This window comes from Symphalangus syndactylus, chromosome 6 (genome assembly GCF_028878055.3).
Source record: "Symphalangus syndactylus isolate Jambi chromosome 6, NHGRI_mSymSyn1-v2.1_pri, whole genome shotgun sequence".
Taxonomy (NCBI): domain Eukaryota; kingdom Metazoa; phylum Chordata; class Mammalia; order Primates; family Hylobatidae; genus Symphalangus; species Symphalangus syndactylus.
In genome coordinates this window covers 36,093,182-36,118,155 of record NC_072428.2, presented here as the reverse complement: position 1 = coordinate 36,118,155, position 24,974 = coordinate 36,093,182, and the positions used below count along the sequence as shown (strand labels likewise).

General features: G+C 43.8%; 1 protein-coding gene and 1 long non-coding RNA gene across 2 annotated transcripts in view; one reads left to right on the top strand and one right to left on the bottom strand.

Annotated features, from left to right (window-relative positions):
• LOC129484331 (uncharacterized) overlaps window positions 1–24,974 on the top strand; it is a 70,515-nt gene that overhangs the window by 9,147 nt on the left and 36,394 nt on the right. The window lies entirely within an intron of this gene.
• DBX1 (developing brain homeobox 1) lies at window positions 18,263–22,567 on the bottom strand. Its single transcript, XM_055282153.1, has 4 exons — window positions 22,049–22,567; window positions 21,288–21,389; window positions 19,145–19,347; window positions 18,263–18,684 (listed from the first exon to the last, which is right to left on the bottom strand). Exons 1-4 carry the CDS (start codon window positions 22,413–22,415, stop codon window positions 18,322–18,324), a joined length of 1,035 nt encoding a protein of 344 aa, XP_055138128.1. The 5' UTR covers window positions 22,416–22,567; the 3' UTR covers window positions 18,263–18,321.

The window sequence follows — 24,974 nt, the reverse complement described above, 5'->3', positions numbered from 1 at the left end:
TGATAAGCTATGCCATAGAACCTGAGTTGCAGGCATGATCCCCTGATGAAGACACGATGCCACTAACTATAGGCCTTTGCATCCTATGTGAGCTACTTGTTGACAGGTTGGTCTATGTTTGTTTCTCCTCCTATTTCAAGGTAAGGCCAGGTGTGGTGGCTCATGCCTGTAATCCCAGCACTTTGGGAGGCTGAGGTGGGTGGATCACCTGAGGTCAAGTGTTCAAGACCAGCCTGGCCAATATGGTGAAACCTCATCTCTACTAGAAATACAAAAATTAGCTGGGCATGGTGGCAGAAACCTGTAATTCCAGCTACTTGGGAGGCTGAGGCAGGAGAATCACTTGAACCAGGGAGGCAGAGCTTGCAGTGAGCCGAGATTGCACCACTATACTCCAGCCTGGGTGACAGAGCAAGACTCTGTCTCAAAAATAAAACATAAAAATAAAAAAGATAAATGTGGGAGCTTCTTCAATGCTAATTGATGGATCAAAATATGGTCATGGAGTGCCAATTAAACAATCTGATCTATTTTTCTCCTTGTCTTAGACCACTACCAATATGCTGCTATTTTATTTATGGAGACACTGAGGTCTAAAAAATTAAATAACTCGGCCAAGGCATACACAGCAGTGAATGACAAAGCTAAGATGTGAACTAAGACATTTCTGTCTTCTTTTCTCACATAACAACTGCCTCTTTGACAGTGTCTTTCAACTTACAAGTTAGTCCAAAATCAAAGAAGTTTGGATCTAACTGCCTCCTGCTACCCTTCTCAGTCAGGTCACAAGAATCTTTGTCACAGAAGTATTAATAGGCAGTGTTTTCACTGACTTCAGTAACATGACTTGAACATAGTGGATTCTCAATGAATGACTTGTGGGCGTAACTCAGGCTAAATTGCAAAAAATTGAGGCACAATAGAAGGACAGAGTAGGGATGTTTTTTTTTTTTTTTCTCCAAATCATGCCCTTCCTTTTGTAATTCAACCATTTCCTGAATACCTACTAAGTGCTGTCTACCGTAAAGCAGTTCACTGTTAGAGGTGGCACACATTAGCAAGTGCAGAGCCTCTGGAGCAAGACTGCTTAGGTCTGAAGCTCTGCTTGCCAGTTGCCAGTTGTGTGACCTCCAGCAAGCAAACTCCTTCACACTTTGTGCCTCTGTTTCACTGTCAGTATAAATAAATATATTAAATAGAACCTACCCTGTAAGGTTGTTATGAGGAATAACTTGGAACTAAATACGTGTAGTTTGTGTAGACTAGTACCTAGTATGCAGTAAATGTTATGTAAATGTTATTATTCTGTCTACTTGTAACTTGGCCTTGAGTAAGAGAGTTCCATCTTCGCATCCCAGTCCCCTTCTCCAGACTGGAATCCAAAGCCCAGGGTCTATCTCCCCTCTGCTCTCCTTTCCCAAGACCCAATTCTTCTTCCTCCCATATCCCCTCTGCAAGGAAATACCATTTTTCCCAAATGCCATCTTGCTTTTTGCCCCCATTCAGTGCCTATCCCCAAGTCTAACCGAAAGTCCATGTCCCGTAAGAAGGCTTCTCCCCTTAGGTCACTTCTACCCCTTGTCTTTTGCCTAAGCTCCAACTTGCACACTGTTACCGCCCAGTCTTGCCTGCCTGTTGGCTGGCCTGCTCTGTGTGGCTGCCATAACACAGACTTTGTGTCAAAGACTGTGCATCACATCACACAGACTTCCAGCCATGGCATGGAGTGCAAGGGATGGGAATGCATCTTGTGCATTTTTCTGCACCCTCTCCCATATGCATGCACACACACACTATCATACCTGTGTATTTAATCAGTGCTCAGCAGAGCCTGCTGGATGTCTGACTGCACCATCCACTCACTCCTCTTCTCATTTTCATGCCCCCCACCCAGACTGAATCACCAAACTCCGCTTCCCTACTGATTTATCTTGCATCAGCCCAGTATCTATAGACTTAAAATAAGACAAAGGCAAAACAAATCAAGAACTTTCCTTAACAACACGAATCTTCTCAGCTGCAGTTTCATTGGTCTGCTTCCTTTTATAGCTAACCGGCTTGAAAAACTTGTCTATATTCAGCTTTCGGATTTTTTTGACTATGACCCACAGTAGGAAATATATATCTATAAAGCAGCCCAATGCACACATACACTCTCGCACAAGCATACACACCCAAACACAGGCACCTGCACACACATAGTCACACACAAACACACATATAAAATGGGAACAAATGTTTTATGAAACATTACTCATGGAATGCATGCTAAGATTTTTCTGTTCAATTCCATACTATGTTATGCTATTTAATTTTTTTAAAAAAACTAACCTACATTTTTGTCCGCCTCCTTTTTTCTTATTGGATTTTTTGGCATTAAGAAATGTTTAAATATGTCAAAGATCAAACGGTAGTATAATAAAATTTCTTCTTACTACTTAGAATTTACAAATGTTAACTGCCATAGTTCCTTCAGGTGAAAACCTGGCAAAATTCAAGTCCTCTTTATGACTTCCACCTCGCTCTATTTCCCTTTCTCCCTCTTTCCAGGCAAGAATTGGATGTGTATCCTGTTTGCGTTCTTCACTTTTAGTAAATCTATGTATATCTACTAGATATAGTTTTCCAATTTGAAAATTTTATATTTTACATTTTCGTTAATTTATTTGGCGTAAATGTTTGCATATGATAGGAGCTCAGGATCAGAAGTACACATGATTTTGAAGAGCCGATTGTCTCAGCATCCTTTATTGAAGTGTGTGTTTCCTCTCCGTTGATCTGAAATAGCTTCTCTATCAACAGCAAGCTTTCATATATATTTGGTTCTGTTTCTCGTGCATTTTATTCCTCAATTCACTTCCATTTGGCTTATACCTCCATCTCACAAGGAAAACTGGTCTTGTCAGGGTCCCTGGTGACTTCTACCTAGTAAAGTAGTTTCTATTCATCTTCATTGACATTTTAGAAATTTCAGGGGAGTTGGCATCCTGCTTTTTGAAATGTTCTCTCCTCTTTGCTTCTATGAGGACTTACTCTCCTGGCCTTCTGCCCACCTTTAGGGCAGTATCCTTTCCATCATCTTCACTAGTGCCTTCTACTCTATCCAGCCCTGGCACCAGTTCCCCCGCCTCCTCCTCCTCCCTCTTTTTCCACCCTTCTTTATCTTCAAAAAAAGTATGTAAATAATGCATGAACACATTCCTAAAGTAGATAAATGAAGCAGGGCACAGCTGTAAGAGGAAATATGAAGCATCTTTTCATCTCTGCCTCCCCCCCGTTTCCCCACAGAGGTACTGTAGACGGTTGGAGACATGGGGCACAGAATGGGAGCTGCCCCCAATATCCATTCGCCCCTTCATCTCCTGTAATTGAACTGCCCAGAAGTGAGTTGACATTTCCCTCCCTTGCAGCTCTGTGTAGTCCTGTGACTGAGTTGTGGCTCAAGGTTGAGAAGGGAAATTGGTGTGTGTAACTTCAAGGACATTCTCTCAAAGGAAAGAACACGCTCTTCTCCCTCTCTTTTCTCCTTTCCACTGTTGGATGCCTAGAGCCAGAGCAACACCTGGAACCATAAAGTAGGAGCTGTGTGTTGAGGGAGAGAGGGGAAGATTAGAAAGGCATAGACGCCGATGATCTTGGAGCCACCATTCCAGCTCATACTTGTACACGGGTGATAAATGTGCATGCTTTTGTGAACTCTTATCATTTGAGATTTTCTCTCACACCCAAAATTTATCTAACTACATGCTAATATACCTTTTCTTTTTCGTAAAATGTCCATATGTGATTCTGTGGCTGAATTTTTTATTTTTTATTACCAAACAGTATATTCCTCCATTTCCCTCACTTCTCACACTTAATTAATTCCTACAATCTGTTGATTTTACCTTTAACTTCTCAGCCTCTCTGCACCCTCATTGCCACTCCGCCCATCCAAGCTACCATAATTTATAACTGATGCCAACTGGTCATTCTGCCTCAACTTTTGCCCATAGATAGAACTAGCTCATTCTTCAATTCATTCTCTACATAGTGTTCAGGATAATTTTTTAAAAACAATCAATTTATATCAATCCATGCTTAAAACTCTTCTGTACTTTCCTGTCCCATATAGAATGAAATGTAAGTCTTTTATGGGCCCACAAACATCCACAGGATTTACTCTGTGTTCATCTCTTTGGATCCATTTTGGTCCAGACTATCACTCTCTTTGACCACATTGTATCGATTTCCTTTCAAGCCTTTTCCACCTCTTCCTGCCCTTCACAGACTCGGTGATAAGCAGGCTGGAACACGGATATGGTTTGACTGTTTCCCCACCCAAATCTCACCTTGAATTGCAATAATCCCCACGTGTCAAGGGTGGGGCCAGGTGGAGATAATTGAATCATGGAGGCAGTTTCCCCCTTACTAGTCTCGTGGTAGTGAGTAAGTCTCACAAGATCTGACGGTTTTATAAATGAGAGTTCCCCTGCATAAGCTCTCTTGCTGCCATGTAAGACTTGACTTTGTTCCTCCTTTGCCTTCTGCCATGATTGTGAGGCCTCCCCAGCCGTGTGGAACTGTGAGTCAATTAAACCTCTTTCCTTTATAAATTACCCAGTCTTGGGTATGTCTTTATTAGCAGCATGAGAACAGACTGATACAAACACCCTTTCTACAATATGTGCCTCATTGGCTTCTTCAGCTATTTGCTAAAATGTCACCTTCTTCAACAGGCTCCTCTGGCTAGCTTTACACCCTACTTATTTCCCTCATAGCCCTTCTCACAATTTATAATTATGTACGCACTTGTTAATTTACTTGATTATTTTCTTCTCCTACTGGGCTATAAGCTCCCCAAGAGAAAGGTGTCTGTTTATTTCAGGAATCACTCTATCCACAGAAACAATCATATATCTAGACACACAGAAAGCATGCGATAAATACTTGCTAAAGGAAACTGCCCTGAAGTAGAGTTAAGAAACCTTGATTCAAATACCATCTTCACTGCCGGATGCAGTGGCTGATGCCTGTAATCCCAACACTGTGGAAGGCCGAAGCGGGCGGTTCACCCAATGTCAGGAGTTCAAGGCCAGCCTGGCCAAAATGGTAAAACCCTGTCTCTATCAAAAGGACAAAAAAATAAACTGGGCGTGGTGGTGGGCACCTGTAATCGCAGCTATTTGGGAGGCTGAAGTGGAAGAATCACTTGAACCTGGGAGGCAGAGTTTGCAGTGGCCAAGATCGCGCCACTGCACTCCAGCCTGGACAACAGAGTGAGACTCTGTCTCCAAAAAAATAAATAAATAAAATAAAAAGTACCATTTTCACCACTAACAGGCCGTGCTGTATTAGGAAAATCAGTCAACCTATCGGAGCCTATGTGGAACATGCAGATAATAAGACCTACCCTGATTATCCTCATGAGATTATGAAAATCAAGTGTGATGATGCAAGGTAAAATTTTAATACTCTGAACAAATGTGAAGCAGGGAAATTTACTATTGAAGCAAGGGAAACTTACATGAGAACTCAGCTTACCCAGTTTTAGAGGAACCTGCTTTCTTAAATATGTGTAAGTGGAATGGGTTTCTATAAAATAGTCTGTCCAAGGCCTTATCAATCATAACTATTTATCCCTGGTCATATCCCCTGTAGCTATAGCTTTAAAGGAAGCATTTTCTTGGAATATAAACCTTGGCACTGCTTATGTCATCAAACCCAGGAAATGGGTCCTTTTGACTTGAGGATGAAGAGTTTAGTGGCAGCTGCTAGTTGAAATGAAACTTTTTGCTCAGAAAAATCAAATTCAGCTCTTTTGCCCCTTTATCTGCTTTGCTTAGTTTGCTAGTGATTGCTTGGATGTAATATTTACAGAAAAGTTTAGTAAAATGTAGGGGGTGGCCTGTCCTTTCACATTGGGATGGCTGTGTGGTGTAAATAATCCTCTTTTAATCACAGTCTAAACATGGTTCTAAAACAAGATGTTTGTGCCAAAAGGAATTCCAAGAGGCATTACCCTGATGGTTGAGGGGTGTGGGGGAGCAGGGGTGAGTTAAGTAATAGAATCATCAGCCCCCCTGAGCTTGAGCCAGTTGGAGGTGGGGTACGCTTTTGTTGCTTTGGATTGTCAAAGAATGAATTGAAACTTCACTTTTTCTTTTATTAAACACCTTATTCTAATAGTATTTTTGTCATTTACACGATAAAGAATGTGGTCTCATTTTGTTCTTAGCAACCTCTATGCAAACACATTTGGACTCTTTTTACATAAACCTTTTATTTGGGGATAATTGTAGATTTACATAAAAGCTGCAAAGACAGTTCAGAGTGTTCCCATATACCCATCACCCACCTTCTCTAATATTAACATCTTACGTTAGTATGGTACCTCTGTCATCACTGATGAACCAATATTGATGCATCATTATTCACAAAAATCATTTCTTTATTGATATTGTCCTAGTTTTTGCCTAATGCTCTGATGTCCTTCTTTCTGTTCTAGGATCTAGATAGGATACTACTTTGCGTTAGATTGAGCTTGTTTTTGCATTGGCATCAAAAAGTCATATTTTTTTCTTTTAAAGTAAAACTATCACGTTAAAATTAAGGAAATGTTTTTCTTTTTGGAGGGCGTAAAGTTACAAACTTATTTACATTTCTGCCAGGTATATAGTCAATTAATACTGGTTGTCTTTTCAAATTTGGATTGTGCAACTCCAGCTAAAGATACTTCTTAAAGGAGAGAGAGTAAATATCTACCAAAAGGACCCCTTGTAGAGGCTGAAGTTCGTGGGGAGAAGTGGTAGAGATTTGAATTCTACAGTGTGTCTGCCCTTAGTGGAAAGAATGTACTCGAAACTCACCTCTGCTGTCTGGTTAATTGAGGGAAAGTTACTTAGCCTCAGTTTCCCATTCTGTCACATGCAGATATTGATCCTTTCACGCAGGGCTGAGGTAAAGATTAGATGAAAAGGAAATAAAAGCATTAGCATTATACCCAGCACACTATGGTGCGTTAAGTAGCCATTATTTTTATTCATTTATACTCAAGTAAGGGAAAGAAGCATTTTAGAAATGTTTTACTTGTTTCAGTTTATTGCCTCTGAGTGAAAACGTCTCCTACAACAGTGGCCTCCAACCTTTTTGGCACCAGGGACTGGTTTTGTGGAAGACAATTTTTCCATGGGTGGGGGGTGAAGGATGGTTTCAGGATGATTTAAGTACATTATATGTATTGTGCATTTTATTTCTATTATTGCAGTGTAATATATAATACAATAATTATACAACTCCCCATAATGTAGAATCAGTGGGAGCCCTGAGCTTGTTTTCTGGCAGCTAGATGGCCCCATCTGGGGGTGATGGGAGGTAGTGACAGATCATCAGGCATTAGATTCTCGTAAGGAGCACGCAACCTAGGTCCCTCGCATGTGCAGTTCACAATAGAGTTCATGCTCCTATGAAAATCTAATGTCGACACTGATCTTACAGGAGGTGGAGCTCAGGAGGTAATTCGAACAGTGGGGAGTGGTTGTAAATACAGATGAAGCTTCACTCATTTGCCCATGCTCACCTCCTGTGGTGCAGCCTGGTTCCTAATAGGCCATAGACCAGTACCAGTTTGTGGCCCGGGGGTTAGGGACCACTTTCCATTCAACATCACTGTCCACAAAACACATGCCAGCAATATTCTTCTCTCTGCTCTTTCTTATGTCTTTCTTGAAACAATATGGTGTATGGTTTCCCCATCTTACCCTATAAAATTATACCATTCTTCATGGCTATAGGCAAATTTCACCACAAAGCCTTCCTTGATGCCTTCAGTGCTGGTGAGAGGGGAAGGGTTTTGGAGTCAGGGATAACCAAAAAGATCTCTGAATCTGTTTTCTCATCTATAAAATGGAATTTAAAATAGTCATCATGTGGAATAAAGAAAATAATATATGTAAAATGCGAATTACTGCATCTAGCATATGGTATGTTCCTCCAATAATAATAATAGCTAATGTTTTAGATAGTAGCAATGAGAAATGGAAAGAAGCAGAAAACCTGTTCAGGGCATACATGCAGAGGCAGATCTTAGCAGTTGATTCATTGTTTTGTGTGGAGGAGAAAGGGGGGAGTCAGGAATGGCACTGGGTCTCTAAATTTTTGAGCAAGAGAAATAAAGGAATTCATAGAGTTAGGGGCAAGAGTCATTTTTGCTTTGTATGAATGTGTTGTTGCACCTAGAGGACATGGCAATTGATACTGATCATATGGAATTTAACAAGTCATGGGGACACTGCAGGGCTGATGTCCAGAGACTGTTGACCGTCTGGGTCTGGAGCTGAGAATGTTAGCAGCGGAATGTATTTGAGTCACCCGGCACCAAAGTATGTTAGTGGTGGTGAATTTGTAGGGGTCTGCAGCAACCTCAATTCTTGCCTCCTCAGAAAAAAGAATTCAACTGATAGCATAAGGCAGTGTGAGAGACTGAGGCAAGTTTTAGAGGAGGAGTGAAAGTTTATTAGAAAGCTTTGGAGCAGGAATGAAAGGAAGGAAAGTACACTTACAAGAGGGCCAAACAGGTGACTTCAAAGATCTGTTTGACCTTTGGCTTGGGGTTTTATATGTTGGCATAATTCCCATGTCTTGCATCCCTCCTCCCTTGATTCTGCCCTTGGGGTGGGCTATCCCCATGTGCAGTGGCCCACCAGCACTTGGGAGGGGCCACGTGCGCAGAGTATTTACTGGAGTTGTACACATGCTCACTTGAGGCATTCTTCCGCTACCATCTAGCATTCCTAGAGGAAGGTCATATACCAGTTAAACTCTGCCATTTTGCCTCTTAATGCGCATGCTTGAGCCCACTCACCCAACTCCTGGGATCTTATAAGAAAGATGCAGATGACCAGTTTTGGGTTTTTTCTGTCTGTTGGGAGACTGCCTTTCCCTGGTGCTGGCTATGACCAATTATTTTAGAGAGTTTAACAACCACCTGACCATCACCTGATGGTCACCTCACATTCCTGGTGGGGTATGGGGAGCCCCTCTCCTGCCCTGCTCATGTCTGACTAGCTACATACCATGACAAGAAGAGAAAACTTTGAGTGGCAGATTGGGGTTCTGCATCATACAGGTGCTAATTGAAACTGAAGAAGAGAGGAGCAGAACACCCAGGTAGCTTGTAGAGGAAGAAGGAGCAAGGGCTAAGGATAGAACCTTGAGGTACATTAACATTTAAGAGAAAGACAGAGATTGAGGAGTCCAAGGATAAGGCTTAGACACCTTGAGGTATATTTCAGGTGAGGGATGTTTAACGCTGATAAGAAGTTGCCAGTGAGAAAGACAGGCTGAACGTGGGTAGAGAAGGGCTTGTAGAAAGGAAGACTTGTAAGAAGGGAGAGTAACATGAAGACCTGTGAAAGGCACAGGTGTGGTTGCAGTTGAATTTTTAGGGGGGGTGGTAGGAACTTGGCCTCATAGATTTCTCGCATCTCTCACCACAGTAAAGTAGTTTATATGTATAGAGAAGTGGTTCTCAAAGTGGGATGTGAGGATCCCTGTAAGTCCCCAAGACCCTTCTGCAATTGCGTGGTGGAGTTTTCCAGAGGCTACATGTGTGATGATGTCCCCATCTCCCCCTCTGATGGCTGCAAATGGAATGTTTGCTTGTATTTTCTTGTGCTTCCTAGAATTTTCTAAGGAAGTAGATGTAGATTTATGTGCATTTCTCGGGATTAACTCCATTTTTTTCTTCAGCACTTCTACTGTGCTCTTATCTGTTCTCTTGTTATACCTGCTACAACACCTGTAACCCTGTTATTCAACCAGTTGTTATTTTGAAATTCCAAAGTTTCCTTTGAGTTTATACAGAAACACAAGAAGTGCACTTTGTTGTCTTGTTTAGCAATGATATAGTATTTTTTAAATTCTTTGAAAATGTTCTACACTTCAAGATTTTACCAAACACTGCTATGATTTTAGAATTTTATATTTTTTTTAAAGTGAAAGAAAATTCATTTGTCACATACAGTTGGCCCTCCATATCTATGGGTTTTGCATCCATGAATTCAACTAACTGTGGATCAAAAATACTTGAAAAAAATTTGTTTGTACTGAATATGTACAGACTTTTTATCTTATCATTATTCCCTAAACAATACATGGATGACAAGGCTGGGCATGGTGGTGGCTCATGCCTGTAATCCCAGCACTTTGGGAGGCCAAGATGGGAGGATTTCTTGAGCCCAGGAGTTTGAGACCAGCCTGGGCAATATAGTGAGACTCCATCTCTACAAAAAATAAACAAAAAAATTAGACTGGCATGGTGGCATGTGCCTGTAATCCCAGCTACTAGGGAGGCTAATGTGGGAGGATCACTTGAGACTGGGAGGTGGAGGCTGCAGTGAGCTGAGATCACGCCACTGCACTCCAGCCTGTGCAACAGAGCACGACTATCTCAAAAAAAAAAAAAAAAACCCAATACAGCATAACAACTATTTGCATAGCATTTACATTGTATTGGGTATTATAAGTAATTCAGAGATGATATAAAATAGACAAGAGGATGTGCACAGGTTATATGCAAATACTACACCATTTGATACCATGGACTATAGCATCTGTGGATTTTGATATCTGAAGGAGGTACCAGACTCAATGCCCCATGGATACCAAAGGATGACTGTATCCTTCTCATATTTAAGGATGAATTGTTGGCTTTTAGAAAGGAGATTAGCAGGCTGGGCTCAGTGGCTTACGTCTGTAACCCCAGCACTTTGGGAGGCCGAGGTGGGCAAATCAAGTGGTCAAGAGCTTGAGACCATCCTGGCCAACACGGTGAAACCCTGTCTCTACTAAAAATACAAAAATTAGCTGGGCGTGGTGGCGTGCACTTGTAGTCCCAGCTACTCGGGAGGCTGAAGTGGTATAACAGGTCGAAAAAGACTGAGTTAATAAATCACCTGAAAAATTGTACTTTTGTTTTGAAAACGGCCAGATATACAGAAGTACCTGGACCTTTTATTCTGCTTGTGTTCATTTAGTACTTGCACCAACTCATTAACAAAGAGCTTCTTTTATACGAATCCCTAACAACAATACAAGTGTTGCTGAAATATTTAAAGTGTTGAATGCCTTTTTAAATCTCATGGTTTTTTGTGGAACAACTGTGTTGAGATTTTTGTGGATAGTGTAAAACCAGTGGTCAATAAAGCTGCTAGCCTACCTTAAAAGAAATCAAGGGAGTAGCACCAACCCACGCTAGTGGTCATTACATTCTCTATGATCCCCCAGTCATCCCAACACCCAGCCAGTTTCACTTAAGAATGAAAAGAAATGAATGAAAAGAATGAAAAGAAAGCAAGAAAATTTATTAGTGTTATTAAATCTCAACCCTAGACTATGTAATATTCAACCCTTTCAATATTCTATATAATGAAATGAGAAGTATACATAAAATATTTCTGCTAGGCCGGGTGCGGTGGCTCATACCTGTAATCTCAGCACTTTGGGAGACCGAGGCGAGAGGATCACCTGAGGTCAGGAGTTCAAGACTAGTCTGGCCAACATGGTGAAATCCCATCTCTACTAAAAATACAAAAAATTAGCTGGGCGTGGTGGCATGCTCCTGTGATCCCAGCTACTCAGGATGCTAAGGGAGGAGAATCGCTTGAACCCAGGACGCGGAGGTTGCAGTGAGCTGAGATCGCGCCACTGCACTCCAGTCTGGGCGAGAGAGTGAGACTCCATCGAAAGAAAAAGAAAAGAAGAAAGGAAGGAAGGAAGGAAGGAAGGAAGGAAGGAAGGAAGGAAGGAAGGAAGGAAGGAAGGAAGAAAGAAAAAGGAAGGAAGGAAAGAAAGAAGGAAAGAAAGAAAGGAAGGAAGAAAGAAAGAAAGAAAAAGGAAGGAAGGAAAGAAAGAAGGAAAGAAAGAAAGAAAGAAAGAGAAAGAAAGAAAGAAAGAAAGATTTCTGCTGCATACTTAAGCGTGATGATTGTTTCAAAGAAAAGCACTCGTACAATTGTTAGAACTAGCCATGTTTCTCATGTAACTCCATTTTTACTTGAAAATATGACTGACAGATAAAGTATGCTCAGAGTTGGATAGCTCATAGATATTTTCTCAAAAATAAATAAAGTAAGCTTATCCATTGAAAAAACAACCGATAGCATTTTTCTCAATAATAAAATTAGGGCTTTTAAATAAAAATTTGAATCTTGGAAGCTTGTATCTGCTACTATAAGCTTGACAGCTTCTCAATACTTACTTTGATGATGAGATGTGTGGTGATATTAACAAATGTGATATTTGATGATGTGTGAAAAGGGTTAATATTTGGAATATCTGCATGAGTCAATGAACCCAATATTTTCCATATGACCAATGCATCATGTTACAAAATCATACATGGGTAAAATACCCATTCTAAGTGGAAGACAGACCAATGGATCTTCATGTAAAGGAGTTGAAAAGTTCATTAATAAGATTTTAGATTACATATTGCAGCTAACCATTAAATAACTACCACTTGTCAAGTCTTGTTGTTCTAAGAACAACCCCGATTATCTAAAAAGACTATACAAATACTCCTCCTTTTTCAACTGCATATCTGTATAAAGCTGAATTTTCTTCATATCGCAACAAACGACAGAAACATATAAGAGAATCCAGCTGTTTTCTATAAAGTCAATCATTAAAGAGATTTGTGGCCAGATGCTGTGGCTCATGCCTGTACTCCCAGCACTTCGGGAGGCCGAGGCAAGTGGATTACTTGAGTCCAGGAGCTCCAGACCAGCCTGGGCAACATGTCAAAACTCCATTTCTACAAAAAATACAAAAATTAGCCCAGCATAGTGGCACGTGCCTATAGACCCAGCTTGGGAGGGTGAGGTGGGAGGATTGCCTGAGCCTGGGAATGTTGAGGCTACAGTGAGCTGAGATCGTGCCACTGTACTCCAGCCTCGGAAACAGAATGTGACACTGTCTTAAAAAAAAAAAAGATTTGCAGAAAGGTACGACAGTGCCACTCTTCTTTTTTTTGAGATGGAGTCTTGCTCTGTCGCCAGACTGGAGTGCAATGACACAGTCTAGGCTCACTGCAACCTCCGCCTCCCGGGTTCAAGCATTTCTCCTGCCTCAGCCTTGCGAGTAGCTGGGACTACAGGCGTGTGCCACCACACCCGGCTAATTTTTGTATTTTTAGTAGAGATGGGGTTTCACCATGTTGGCCAGGCTACTCTCAAACCCCTGACCTTGTGATCCATCCACCTTGGCCTCCCAAAGTGCTGGGATTACAGGTGTGAGTCACCGCACCCGGCTCTACTCTTCTAACTTTTTTTGTTTTATAATATATTTGCCATAAAATGTGATATTTTATTGATATTTAGTGGATTTGTTTTAATTAGTAAAATATTTAAAATTTATCTCAATCTTAATTTCTTGTACAATAAATATCAATAGATAAAACCTATAAAAACAAAAAAAATCTTAAGACTTCAATAATTTTTAAGAATATAAAGGAGTTTTAACACTGAAGTTTGAGAATCACAGGTTTAGACCACAGGAAGGACATCTGGTGGTGGGTAGGACATTTAGAAGCATAAGAAAGGTTTTAATAACCATTGATAATTTATTTTTTTCACGTAACTGCACAACATTAAAAGACATAAAGCTCTATTAGTGAGTTCCCACTGGTTGAGTTTCAGTTAAATGTGTTTTTAATCAGTTTAGTCAAGGGAGTAGGATTGTGATTAATCTGAATTTGAATTCTGACTGGGTGACCACAGGAATATCACCAAAACTCTTAGCCTCAATTTTTGCATCTGTAACATGCATCTACCTTAGAAGGGTTACTGTGAGGTTAAAATCATGTAAATTTTGCTACAGTGTGTTTTGTGGACGAACCACATTAGCAAAGCAGATACCCAGAGCTCTGAATCATGATCTGCATTTCAATGAGACCCTCAAGCGGTCCTTATGCACAGAGTAGTGCTGGTGTAAGGCACCCAGGAGACTGACTGCCTGTTACATTGTAGGTGCTCAATAAATATCTCCTTTTTTTTTCTTTTACTATTTATTTCTTATTCTTTAGCTTATACATGTAACTATTTCAGTCTTTTTGGACTAAAGTTATTGGTTTGATTTTTAAAAATACATCTGACCTGTTAATTTAATCCCTTTTTCTTATCAGCCAAAGTAATCTTTACATTCATTTGTAAAGTTTAAAACTTCCAGACCTGCAGTCTAGATTCTAGAGTGTCTCTTTTCTCCTTTGTTATTAAAAAAAAATTTTAGGCCGGGCGCGGTGGCTCACGCCTGTAATCCCAGCACTTTGGGAGGCGGAGGTGGGGGATCACGAGGTCAGGAGATCGAGACCATCCTGGTTAACACGGTGAAACCTCGTCTCTACTAAAAATACAAAAAAAAAAAAAATTAGCCTAGTGGCAGGTGCCTGTAGTCCCAGCTACTCGGGAGGCTGAGGCAGGAGACTGGCGTGAACCCGGGAGGCAGAGGTTGCAGTGAGCCGAGATCGCACCACTGCATTCCAGCCTGGGTAACAGAGCAAGACTCCGTCTCAAAAAAATAAAAAATAAAAATAGAAATAAAATAAAAAATTTAAAGCAGCCACCCTGACAATGAGCCCCATGTGGTTGTTGTGTGTGGAGATCCACTGCCTGTATAACTAGAAGATCTGTCCCTCCTTTTATAATAATTCATTTTTTCACTCAAAACATATCAAATAACCAATATGTGTATGGGATTGTGAATGACATTAGGGGAACAGTGTGAAATGAACATGCTCCTCACCCTTGTGATGAAGGAAACACTAAAGGAATGAACCAAAATACAGCATTTGTAGTTCTCAGGAACACTTTGTGAATACGTAAGTAATATATGCTTTTTTAAAAAAATCTCGAGTGTTGGCTGGGCGCAGTGGCTCATGCCTGAATCCCAGCACTTTGGGAGGCTGAGGCAGGCAGATCACCTGAGATCAGGAGTTCGAGACCAACCTGGCCAATATGGTGAAACCCCGTCTCTACTAAAAACACAAAAATTAGCCGGGCATGGTGGCATGGGCCTGTAGTCCTAGCTACTTGGGAGGCTGAGGCAGGAGAATCGCTTGAACCTGGGAGGCAGAGGTTGCAGTGAGCCGAGATCATACCACTGCATTCCAGCCTGGTCAACAGAGTGAGACGCCGTCTCAAAAACAAAAACAAATAAACAGGCAAAATACAAACAAACAAACAAAAAACACAAAAAACAAAAAAACTCAAGTATTTTTTTCCTTTTCTACATTTTATTGATTTTAAAAAGCACTTTTTGTATATCTTAAGTGCTTTGACTTCTACATTGTCTTATAATATTGCTTATCTCACATTTTTCACTTGCCTGCCATAACTTTGATGGTTGCTAGATTTTTAATCCTTCTAGCATGTGAGTTATTTTTCCAATAAAACAAATTTTTAATTTAGCATTGTGGTAAAAAAATGCACATCATAACATAAAATATACTACCTTAATCATTTTTAACTGTACAGTTGAGTAGTGCTAACTATATTCATATTGTTGTGCAACAAATCTCTAGAACTTTTTCATCTTGTAAGACTGAAACTCTATATTCATTGAACAACAAATAACTTTCTATTTCCTCCTCCTCCAGCCCCTGGAACCACAATTCTACTGTTTCTCTGAGTTTGACTACTTCAGATATCTCATACAAGTGGAATCATGTACAATTTGTCTTTTTGTAACTGGTTTATTTCACTTCATGTAATGTCTTCAAGGTTCACCCACGTTGTAGCATGTGACAGGGTGTCTTTCTTTTTTAAGGCCGAATAATATTCCATTGTATGTATATATCACATTTTATTTATCCATTCATCCATCCATTCATGGACATTTGGGTTGTTTCCACCTCCTGGCTATTGTGAATAATACTGCAATGAACACGGTTATGCCTTCAGAGTGCTTTGACTCCAGATGTAGACACTAATGCGCACCCGTGCCTGAACGTGATTCTTGACTATAAGAAAGAATTTTTGAGCTGGTAGAACAGGAAAGGTAGGCCAGGTTAGGCTTCCAGTCAGGCTCCCATGTTGGACATCCAGGCAACAGCAGAGAGATAGAAAATAACCTGAATCCTTCAGAGTCCTGTCTGAAAGGAAAGCACTAACTTGGGTTGAATGCTGACCATGCTTAACATTTTGTGTCTGTTGATGGGGAAATGTGGGAGGTTTTTTGAATTTTATGATTATGAAAATGAAGACAATTATTTTCTTCAACTTCACAACATCATATATAACAATAATGAAAAGTGATCACCAACATCAGGAACAAGCCCAGCAGGGGACCTTAGCATGGAGGTGGTTTGTGTTATTTGAAAACAGGGTTAATATAAAATAGAATATATTCAATTTCAAATATAATACAAACTGCCCTGAGTTTGGATTAGGATTGCAAAGAAACATGGGTGTGGGTAGCTGATGGGGCAGAGACTAAACTCTCAAAGGGCACAAAAACCCCTGCCAGGATCTAACCAGATGTTCTTTACTCCCTAGCTTGCTGGTTAAAGAAATCACTCCTGCTGAAAGCTAATCTTTAAAGAACTTTTGTTTCATATGCAGACCCCAGAGTCAGTATCTGGGCTCGCCTGTCAGGCCTGTAGATGGCATTCCTGATAAAATTAGGTTATACACAGAAGGAATGAGTCAAGACCAGTTCTGAAGCTTCCCTGAGGACCAGAGAATAATGCCTTCAAGGAGGAAAAGAAAAACCATTACAAACTTGAGCCACTTAGACTGACTTGCATGGATTTCTCTTATCCCATCATTTCAGTCCTTAGAGAAGGGGAAGTGGCTTATTGCAGATTCAACTTTCAGTATCACTCTGGAGCTCCTTTACTTGTAATATAGCAAATATGGTTACTTTAAGGTACAGGAAAGCAGAAAAGGCACTGGCCTGAGAGTCAGATGGTTTCTAGTTCCAGCATGGCTACTTACTAGCTGGGTGGCTTTGGACAAGTGCCTGCACCTCTTGAACCTCAGCTTATCTCCTATAAAACCCAGTCCCAGGGCTAGAACAGCTCCATTCCTTTCAGCTCTACCATTCTGTGAATTAATGACATCAGTTGACCATTGATTGCATCCATTCTACTTTTTATTTGGCATTTGTTCATTTGATACATATATACATATATAAAAATCTGTACATGGTAAAAATAGAAAATAAGTATTTCTTTATAAGTTATGCAATTAAACAGCTACCTTTTTAAAGTTTAAAAGCCATTGCAAAAAAAAAAGGTGAGAAATCTAGTCTATCCTTTATAGTCATTCACAATAACCTTGGTATAAAATATCCATACAAAATGTGTGTACAAAATAGTGTACAGTTCATAAGAGCTGTGCAAAGACAGCAAAGTTCAGTTAAAAAAAAAATCAAAGAGGCTGTGTAGGTCTCCCTGTCCACATCATGCCCAGTTCCCAGGAGGTTTGCAGCTCAGCAACACCTCTCTAGGAATAATAAAAGGGCGCAAGGTAGAGTGTGTGGTGCGTATACCATGGATACAGAAATTAAAAAGAAAAAGCTTTAAAACACACATACAAGAATAGAGACTGCTTCTTTTTTCCCCCTTTAGAGAACTCACTTCTTTCACCAGAGAGCTTTTGGAAGGTGACAGAGAAGACTCAATATGTATGTTGTGCCTTGAACCAGAAGGCACTTTATATATATATATATATATATATATATATATATATATTTCCTTTTTGAAAATCTTGAGCTTTCTAAGAGAACATCTATGGGAAGACAGGAGTGGGGTGGGGGGTGGAGATGAGAGACTGAAGTGAAATAGGAGCCCCTTGCTATCTATTAGGGGAGGTGAAGGGATCTAGAGAGTCAACGGTGCTGGAGTTAGTTATATAGTTTGGTGTTTTCACTCCTAACTCGGTTTCCTCCTCCATAAACAGGTTTCCTACCATATAGGGTGGTTGCTGCTAACGACCAGCAGGGTCTGTCTCACAGTATGGTCCAGGCCGTGGGGCCATAGAACACCCCACTGTGTTTAAAATAGTTTGCAATAAACAAAATAGAATGGAGCCCTTGCTGAAAAGTTAAGGCTGGGACCAAGACTTAAAGTGAACTGATGTGGGGAGGACTATTTGGAGTTGGTTTTTTGGGAAGGAAATGTCTCTTTGGGGCTACCGCAGGGCCGGTGGCGCCCTCAATGAGGTGATGGTTCTACCGTCGGGAGAGGCAGCATCTGGGCACCGGGACAAAGTGAACGCGCAGACTGGACCCCACCTCTTCGATTTCAAAGCACTTAAAAACAGTACTCTGGCGTGCGAGCGGCTTCTAGGACACGGTGATTTCCACCTCTTCCTCGCCCTCCTCTTCCTCCTCGGAGTCTGAGAAGTCCGAAGGTTTCCCGGGGCTGCTCGAGTGCGCGGGAGAGGGGGGCAGCGGCCCTGGCAGCCGCGGGTCCCGCAGGTGCTGGGGGTCGGGGGACGCGTGGTAGGCCAGGCGGTGGCTGGGGCTGCCCGGGCCCTCCTCCTCCTCCTCTTCGTCCCCAGGGCCCTTCTGGCCCACGTCGCTGAGGTCCGGGTGCGGATTGAGCTTGGTGGGCAGGGTCTGCTCGCGACAGCCCCCGCTAGACAGGAGTTCGCGCTCCTTGGAGTTCCGCCATTTCATGCGTCGGTTCTGGAACCAGATTTTCACCTGGAATGTCCCGGCCGGCGAGAAGAAGGCAGAAGCAGAGGTCAGATCAGGGGCCCGGGGGACGCACGGGGGCGGGGAGTGGAGTGGGGTGCAGGCTCTGTCCTTCGGGCTGTGTCCTCTCCCCACCCCCAGAAATGAGTTCAGGTGGATTCCCTCATTGACTCCGCCCCCGCCTCAGCTCGCGGTTCCCTTTGCCTCATCCGCTGCCGCCCTGCCCCGAAGGGCGGGGTTGGGGGCCGCTGAGCCCGGGAGAGAAGGCGGGGAGTGGGGGTGGGGAGAGAAGAGGGCTATCCTGCGAAGCTTCGAGGGTAGTGGCCGCTGTACTCACTCCCTCTCTAGGCCTCGGTTTTCCCATCTGTACAATGGGATCTAAGCCGTTTCCGAACCCTTGCAATTGACCGGTGCGCCGGCGAGCGGTGAAGGGCGGGGGCGGGGGGTGCTGTGGAGGAACTGCGCTCACCTGCGAGTCTTTCAGGCCCAGCTTGGCCGCCAGCTTCTTGCGGTCGGGCTTGCTGATGTACTTCTGCTTCTGGAACATCTTCTCCAGCGCCTTGCGCTGCACGTCGGAGAAGACTGCTCGACGCAGCATGCCCCGCCGAGGCTTCCCGCGCGCGGCCAGCGGCCAGGAGAAGGTCCCGGGGATGGGCACCACGCTGGAGGACGCTGCAGGGTGGGGGGAGGTGGCGAGTGAGTGGGCGTACGCCCCCCAGTCCCAACACGGCTCTCCCTGGCTTTTTGCTCTGATCCCTTCATCTCTTTAAAGCGCTCCTTTTTCTCCCCCTGGAGAATAGGCCACGAACCTACAAACCTGCGAGAGTGAAAGGCGCTTTCCGCCCAAATAACTTTCCCTTTCAACCGTGCAAACTCGGATTAGGTAAAACCACGGAAATACAGAAAACAGCCCCCACAATAGCCTGTTTCGTTTTTCCATTCAGTGGACTTAGGGAAACAAACTTGCGTACATCAGCTAAAACAGCAATAGAAAAAATAAATTACAAAAATGAAAATAAAATATCCAGCCGAGGCCACTGGGTTTCTCCCCTAAGCTTTTATCATTTCAGTGGCTTTTGCAGTCTTTAGATGAAAATGAGGTGCTTTACTATTTTGATAAAGAGGGAAAAATCCGATTTAGATTTTTTTGAAAAATCCAATAAGTATTCATCTTTTTTATATTAATCCTTCCTCCCCTCCCCCACGAAACGTAAAGAATTCGGCCCGAATACATGAAAAGTGGCAGCTAATTAGCACATTGACTGCTTCCCAATAGGTATTGGTATGATAAAAGCGGGGAGAGTTTCGCTTTAAGCGAAAGAAAAAAAAACAAAACAAAAAGAAACAGAGACTCTAATGAAGCGTGAATGGTAATTGTGTAGTAATGAACTAACAGAAAAAGACTGAGGACAAGCAGCGAAAGCCATATATTACTGGGACAAAAGAGATTTACACTTTCAAACTAAACACAACTGCAGGCCAAGACCATTGGGAGAATACTGATGGCAGAGGCTTCTCTTCCCCGAATCGTTTTCATTAAATGGACATGAAAAGCTATTTATAAAGCTCGGGTTGTTTTTGTTAGAGCATTGAGATGAGGGAGAAAGGGAGCAAATTCCATTATTAGCAGCAGTGTGAATGGTGGTGGTGGTGGTGGTGGCGCTGGCGCTGGGGCGGGGGATGGTGAATTCTCTCTCCCCCTTTAAAAAATCAACTGCTTGTTTCTTTTGCTGTTATCTGGGAGTGCTGTAGTGATTTTACCCATCCCCGCAGGCCATACCCAGTTTTTCTTCTCTTTATAGGGACTCTCCTGCCTTCTTTTTAGTTTTGACCAGTGGCAGAGCTTTTGAGCCGTAGTTTGAATCATCAGTGAGGTAACAGGAAGAAAACCTGGTGGAAGCTGCCTAAGGTGTTGCTCCTTTAGGCTGGGACACAATTTTGGCTTTCTTCTAACTGCTTCTTATTTTTCAAGATCAACGGTATTTTATAAGACAGGGTGGGAAAGGAGTATGAGAAGGGGTTTGGAAATCAGGCTGGAAATAGGTTGGGATTGGAGGAGGATCTAATCCGCCTCCCCCTGGGCGACCCTAGGCATCCCACACAAGAGGGCACCCCATGTGGTCTTGTGAAAAGCCCGAAGCCCTGAATGAGTCTTAAAGAGAAATTAGCCCCGGCTGGTAGGTGTCTCTCGGCGGCGTGGAGGGACTGGGCCGGTCTGTGTGTGGCTGCCCGGAGGAGCTGACCAATTGGTCATGGTGCTGAAACCTTTGTGGGGAATCGTGGCCAAGTGCACTGACTCTGTGGGAAAACGGCGGCGTGAAGGGATGCCAACAGCTCCTCGCCGGGAAGGGAACCGCCTCAAATTGGGACCATGACAATTCTTGCTAATTTGTAGAGCAGGGAATTGGTGCAAAGTGTCAAGCAGTCACTGCTTGTGCTAAATAGGGCATCAAATTGGCGCGACGGATTCATGAATGTTGTACGCCTCGCAACCTCTGAACCAGAGCATAACCCCGAGGGGTGGACGGAGAAATATGGCTTCGGAGCAGGGAGCGATGGGCTGGGGCTGGGGCGCCGCCCTGCCTCGCGCAAAGAAGGGGGACGAGACCTACCTGGGAAATAAGAAGATCTGATGAAAGGCTGAAAGGACCCTTCGAAGTAGGGAAAGGCGAAGGTCTTGGGAGGGACGCTCTGGAGCAAGGCTGGGGATGTTTCTGGCGGGCGGTGGAGGGGGGACAGAAAGGAGAGAGGGAGACAGAAAGAATCTGATTACGTACTTGCCTATTGTATAGCACACTGAACACACGATATAATTAGCCCTTCATCTGGTTTCAAAGACATCTTTCTTATATGTTGACAGGGTCAAATAAATCTTCCCAACATTGTCTTATCTGTAAAACTCTTTTCTTTGCCCCCAACATAATTCTCTGCGCCATCCCAGTCTACCCCAGTCTCCATCCTAGGCACTAACGGGATAGGTAGGATTGAGTGGGGAAGAAAGAAATTGCAGATTTATAATATTTGCTAATCCAATAAATATATCATATTGAGTTAAAAAAAAAAAACTGTCTCCTAGAAGCTCGAAGGCAGAAACGCAGACGTCCAGGGGCGTGCGCTCAGCGTTACTGCACCAGATGACTGCGCACTGTCTCCGACTGCGTGTGCTCAAGTTCACTCCGAGGATGGGGCGAGCCAGCCTGGAGGCTTTTCTTCCCCGGAATTGACTAGACTATTCTCACATTGCCTGACATAGGGTCTCAGAGTTCGTGCATATGTGTGTGTGGGGGCCCGCTCGCTAGAAGAAACTGAGGCCAGGAGGACTCCGCGCATGCCTGGTACCTGAACGGGCCTTCAGGGTTCTGCCCTCGCTTACCTGTTCTGGGCCCCGAGGAGAGGATAGCGTTCACTCCAAACTTCAGAAACGTCGTCTCGCTGGCAGGGGAGACGGCAGTCGGCGGAGAGCCGCCCCGCCGGCTGCCGGGACCCGGGGAGCCCAGGTCCGAAGCCCCCGTGTCGGTGAGGGCCGTGGGGGCCCCCTGCCTGGGCGGCGACATGCTGGCGGTGGGCACGCTGCGGGGCAGGTAGGCGGGGGGTCGGCTGATGCGGATCAGATCCTCCACCAGGAAGCTGGAGTGGCCGGAAAATGCCGACTGCAAGGACTGGGGCAGCGTCAAGGTGGGCGTGGGCCGCAGGAGGCTAGGGTACCCGGCGGGGGGCGCGAGGAGGCCGGGGAACATCATGGTAGGCGCGGGGCGGGCGAAATAACCCTTCTTTCAGTGGCCGGAGAGTAAACGCCTCGCTTCCCGCCCCTCCCGCCCACACAGTGTCCTCTCTCTTGGGCTTAGCAAACGTCTCCAAGTAACAATCCCACTTGGGCGTCTGCGAGTCCTCCGTGGTCCTCTCGTCGAGGTGATGGTTTTATAGTGGCCCGCCCGCTAAAGCACTTTGAAAAGTGACAGCTCTGACAATGAAGTTCAACAAAGTTCTCCACTCGAGCTTCATTCGCCGGAGGCTCTGGACGCTCTGATTGGCGCAGGGGTGCAATTTATGATTGGATTAGTCTTCATAAGCATGGCCCGCACAATGGGCCGGCAACAAAGGCCCGCGCGCATCAATTCTGCATATCGACCGCCTCTTTGCAATACAGTGCGCCCCCAAAGCTCTCGCCGAAGGTTTTTGTTCCGAAGCAACACCCGGGCTAATTAAATGCCTACTTAGAAGTTTCAGATGACATCTTGCCTCATAGAAAAGGAATTATTTAAAGAACGCACTAAATTTATTTGCAGCTCCCCTGCTAAGCCTGGAAAATAAATCAATAAATATTCATAGAAATACATCTTCAGGCTATCAGCAAAGTTGCCCTCCCTCTTGTGGGGTGGGGCAATGAAAAGTTTCAAGTCAGTGAACATGAAAATATACTCCCTTTCCGGTCTCTAGCCCTATCCGTTACTCCAGCTGAAGCATAAAGCAGATGTAGGGGTGAGTGAAATCAGTGTTAGAAGTCCCATTCTGACGACTCAGGGAGACTTGGAAATGGATGCTTTGGGGCCACTGGATGTGTGTCCGTAAGAGTGGGGAGAGGTCTGGAGTTATTTCATTTCGGGAGACTGGTTGAGTTTGAGCGTTGGTAGATACCTGAACAGTAAAACGAGTCTCCTTCAAATTCCCAGCAACTTGGAAAACGATTTTCTCTAGGAGTTTCTGCAAGGGGCTCTCCGCACCTCACCTGGCGGGAGGAGCGGAGGAGAGCGGAGCTGGGCTGCCAAGCGGCAGGATTCCGCTTGCAAAGAGCTTAGGCTGACCGGAAACTGCCTCGGGCAAGGGTATCCAAAGGCTGTGAGTGCTATGCTGGCCGTTCTCCAACCACAGGGAGCAGTTTAAGTTGAAATCAGCCCTGACATTTTAAGCCATAGCAGCGAAGGTCCAGACGTCGTCTGGAGAGAACCCTAACACTTGCCGGGCGCTTAACTTGGCCCAAGGTTTGGCAGCTTCTTAATTAACTACAACGCACAAACGCGTGAAAACCGGAGGGAAGGGATGCGGTTCCCAAGAATGTTGATCCACTCCAGGAAAGCCTTCTCTGAATGTGGGGCTTCAAAGGAGAATCTTCCTGGAGACAGTCCCTTCCCTTTCCTCTGGTTGGGGCTGAGGTGGCACTAAGACTCGATTCCCCCCATTTCTCTGTTCGGCGAGATAACAGATGTGTTAACTGTCCCATTCATCTCTTTAGTGTGGCTGAACCTCCCCAAAGAGAAGTGTGCAGCCCCGCCAGGCCGCCCTGATCCTATTAACCATGAACTAACTGTCACCTTCAGCTGGTTTTCCTTTTTGCTTTTTAACACAAAGCTTTCTCAAAAATCTTATTAACCAGCTTTATTTCTCTCGATGGTTTTGTTCGGGGTGTTTTGTGTTGATGATCTCCATGTCGCTGCTTTAACCATTCAATAAAAGTGCATCTGCGATTTATATCACATTAAACCAGAAACGGAGCCCGCTAAAACTCTCCCTTGATTCAAATTAAAAAGTTATTTAGGGACCAGCTCCAGAGGCGAATTAATGCTAGAAGGTGACGTAAGTGCGGAGTTTGTGAGCCCAAGACCGCTCATGCTCATGGGCAGCAGGAGAAAACCAATCAGGAAAGAAACAACTTTTAAATAAGGGGCTATTTAAATATGGGAAGCGCCTTGCTCGAGTTAATTGGAGTCCCCTGGAAACGGAAGAAGATCTGTCGAAGAACGTCAAAAGTTCCTCTTTTTGAAGTTTGCAATAAAATAGGTGAGAAAAGTATAAACTATCTGAACACCTGCACTTTAACCTTGCCACGAGACAGTTTCCCATTGCAATAAGACTGGCTCTCTCCCTTCCTCTCATTCCTTTTTTCCTCAGGCCCACATCCTTCCTTCTCCCACTCCCTTTCCCTCTGCCCCCCACCCCTTTTTCTCCCCGAGTCTTAAGGACTTGGGCAATTGCCAGTTCCCAGAAGGACGCGCCGGGGGCTTCAGGATGTTTGATTCCCTGCAGGTGAAGCGCTTGTCCAAGTCTTCCGGATGATCAGAATAGAGTCTATATTTGCCAAAATCAACTTGGATTTTGTTTTTTTGGAGGGGGGAACGGTAAGACCTTGAAGCCAGCGTGAGCCTTTCCCAGCTCCTCCTTTCCTGTTGGGGCATTTGCCGGGGTGTAGTTTTCACCGTTTCCTGCCCGTTGACAGGCTTCATGCCACCCACTAGCCCCCACCCCAAGCCCCAGCCATTCTGCCTCACTATAGACTAACTGCTACTAACTTCTCGGCTTTTAAA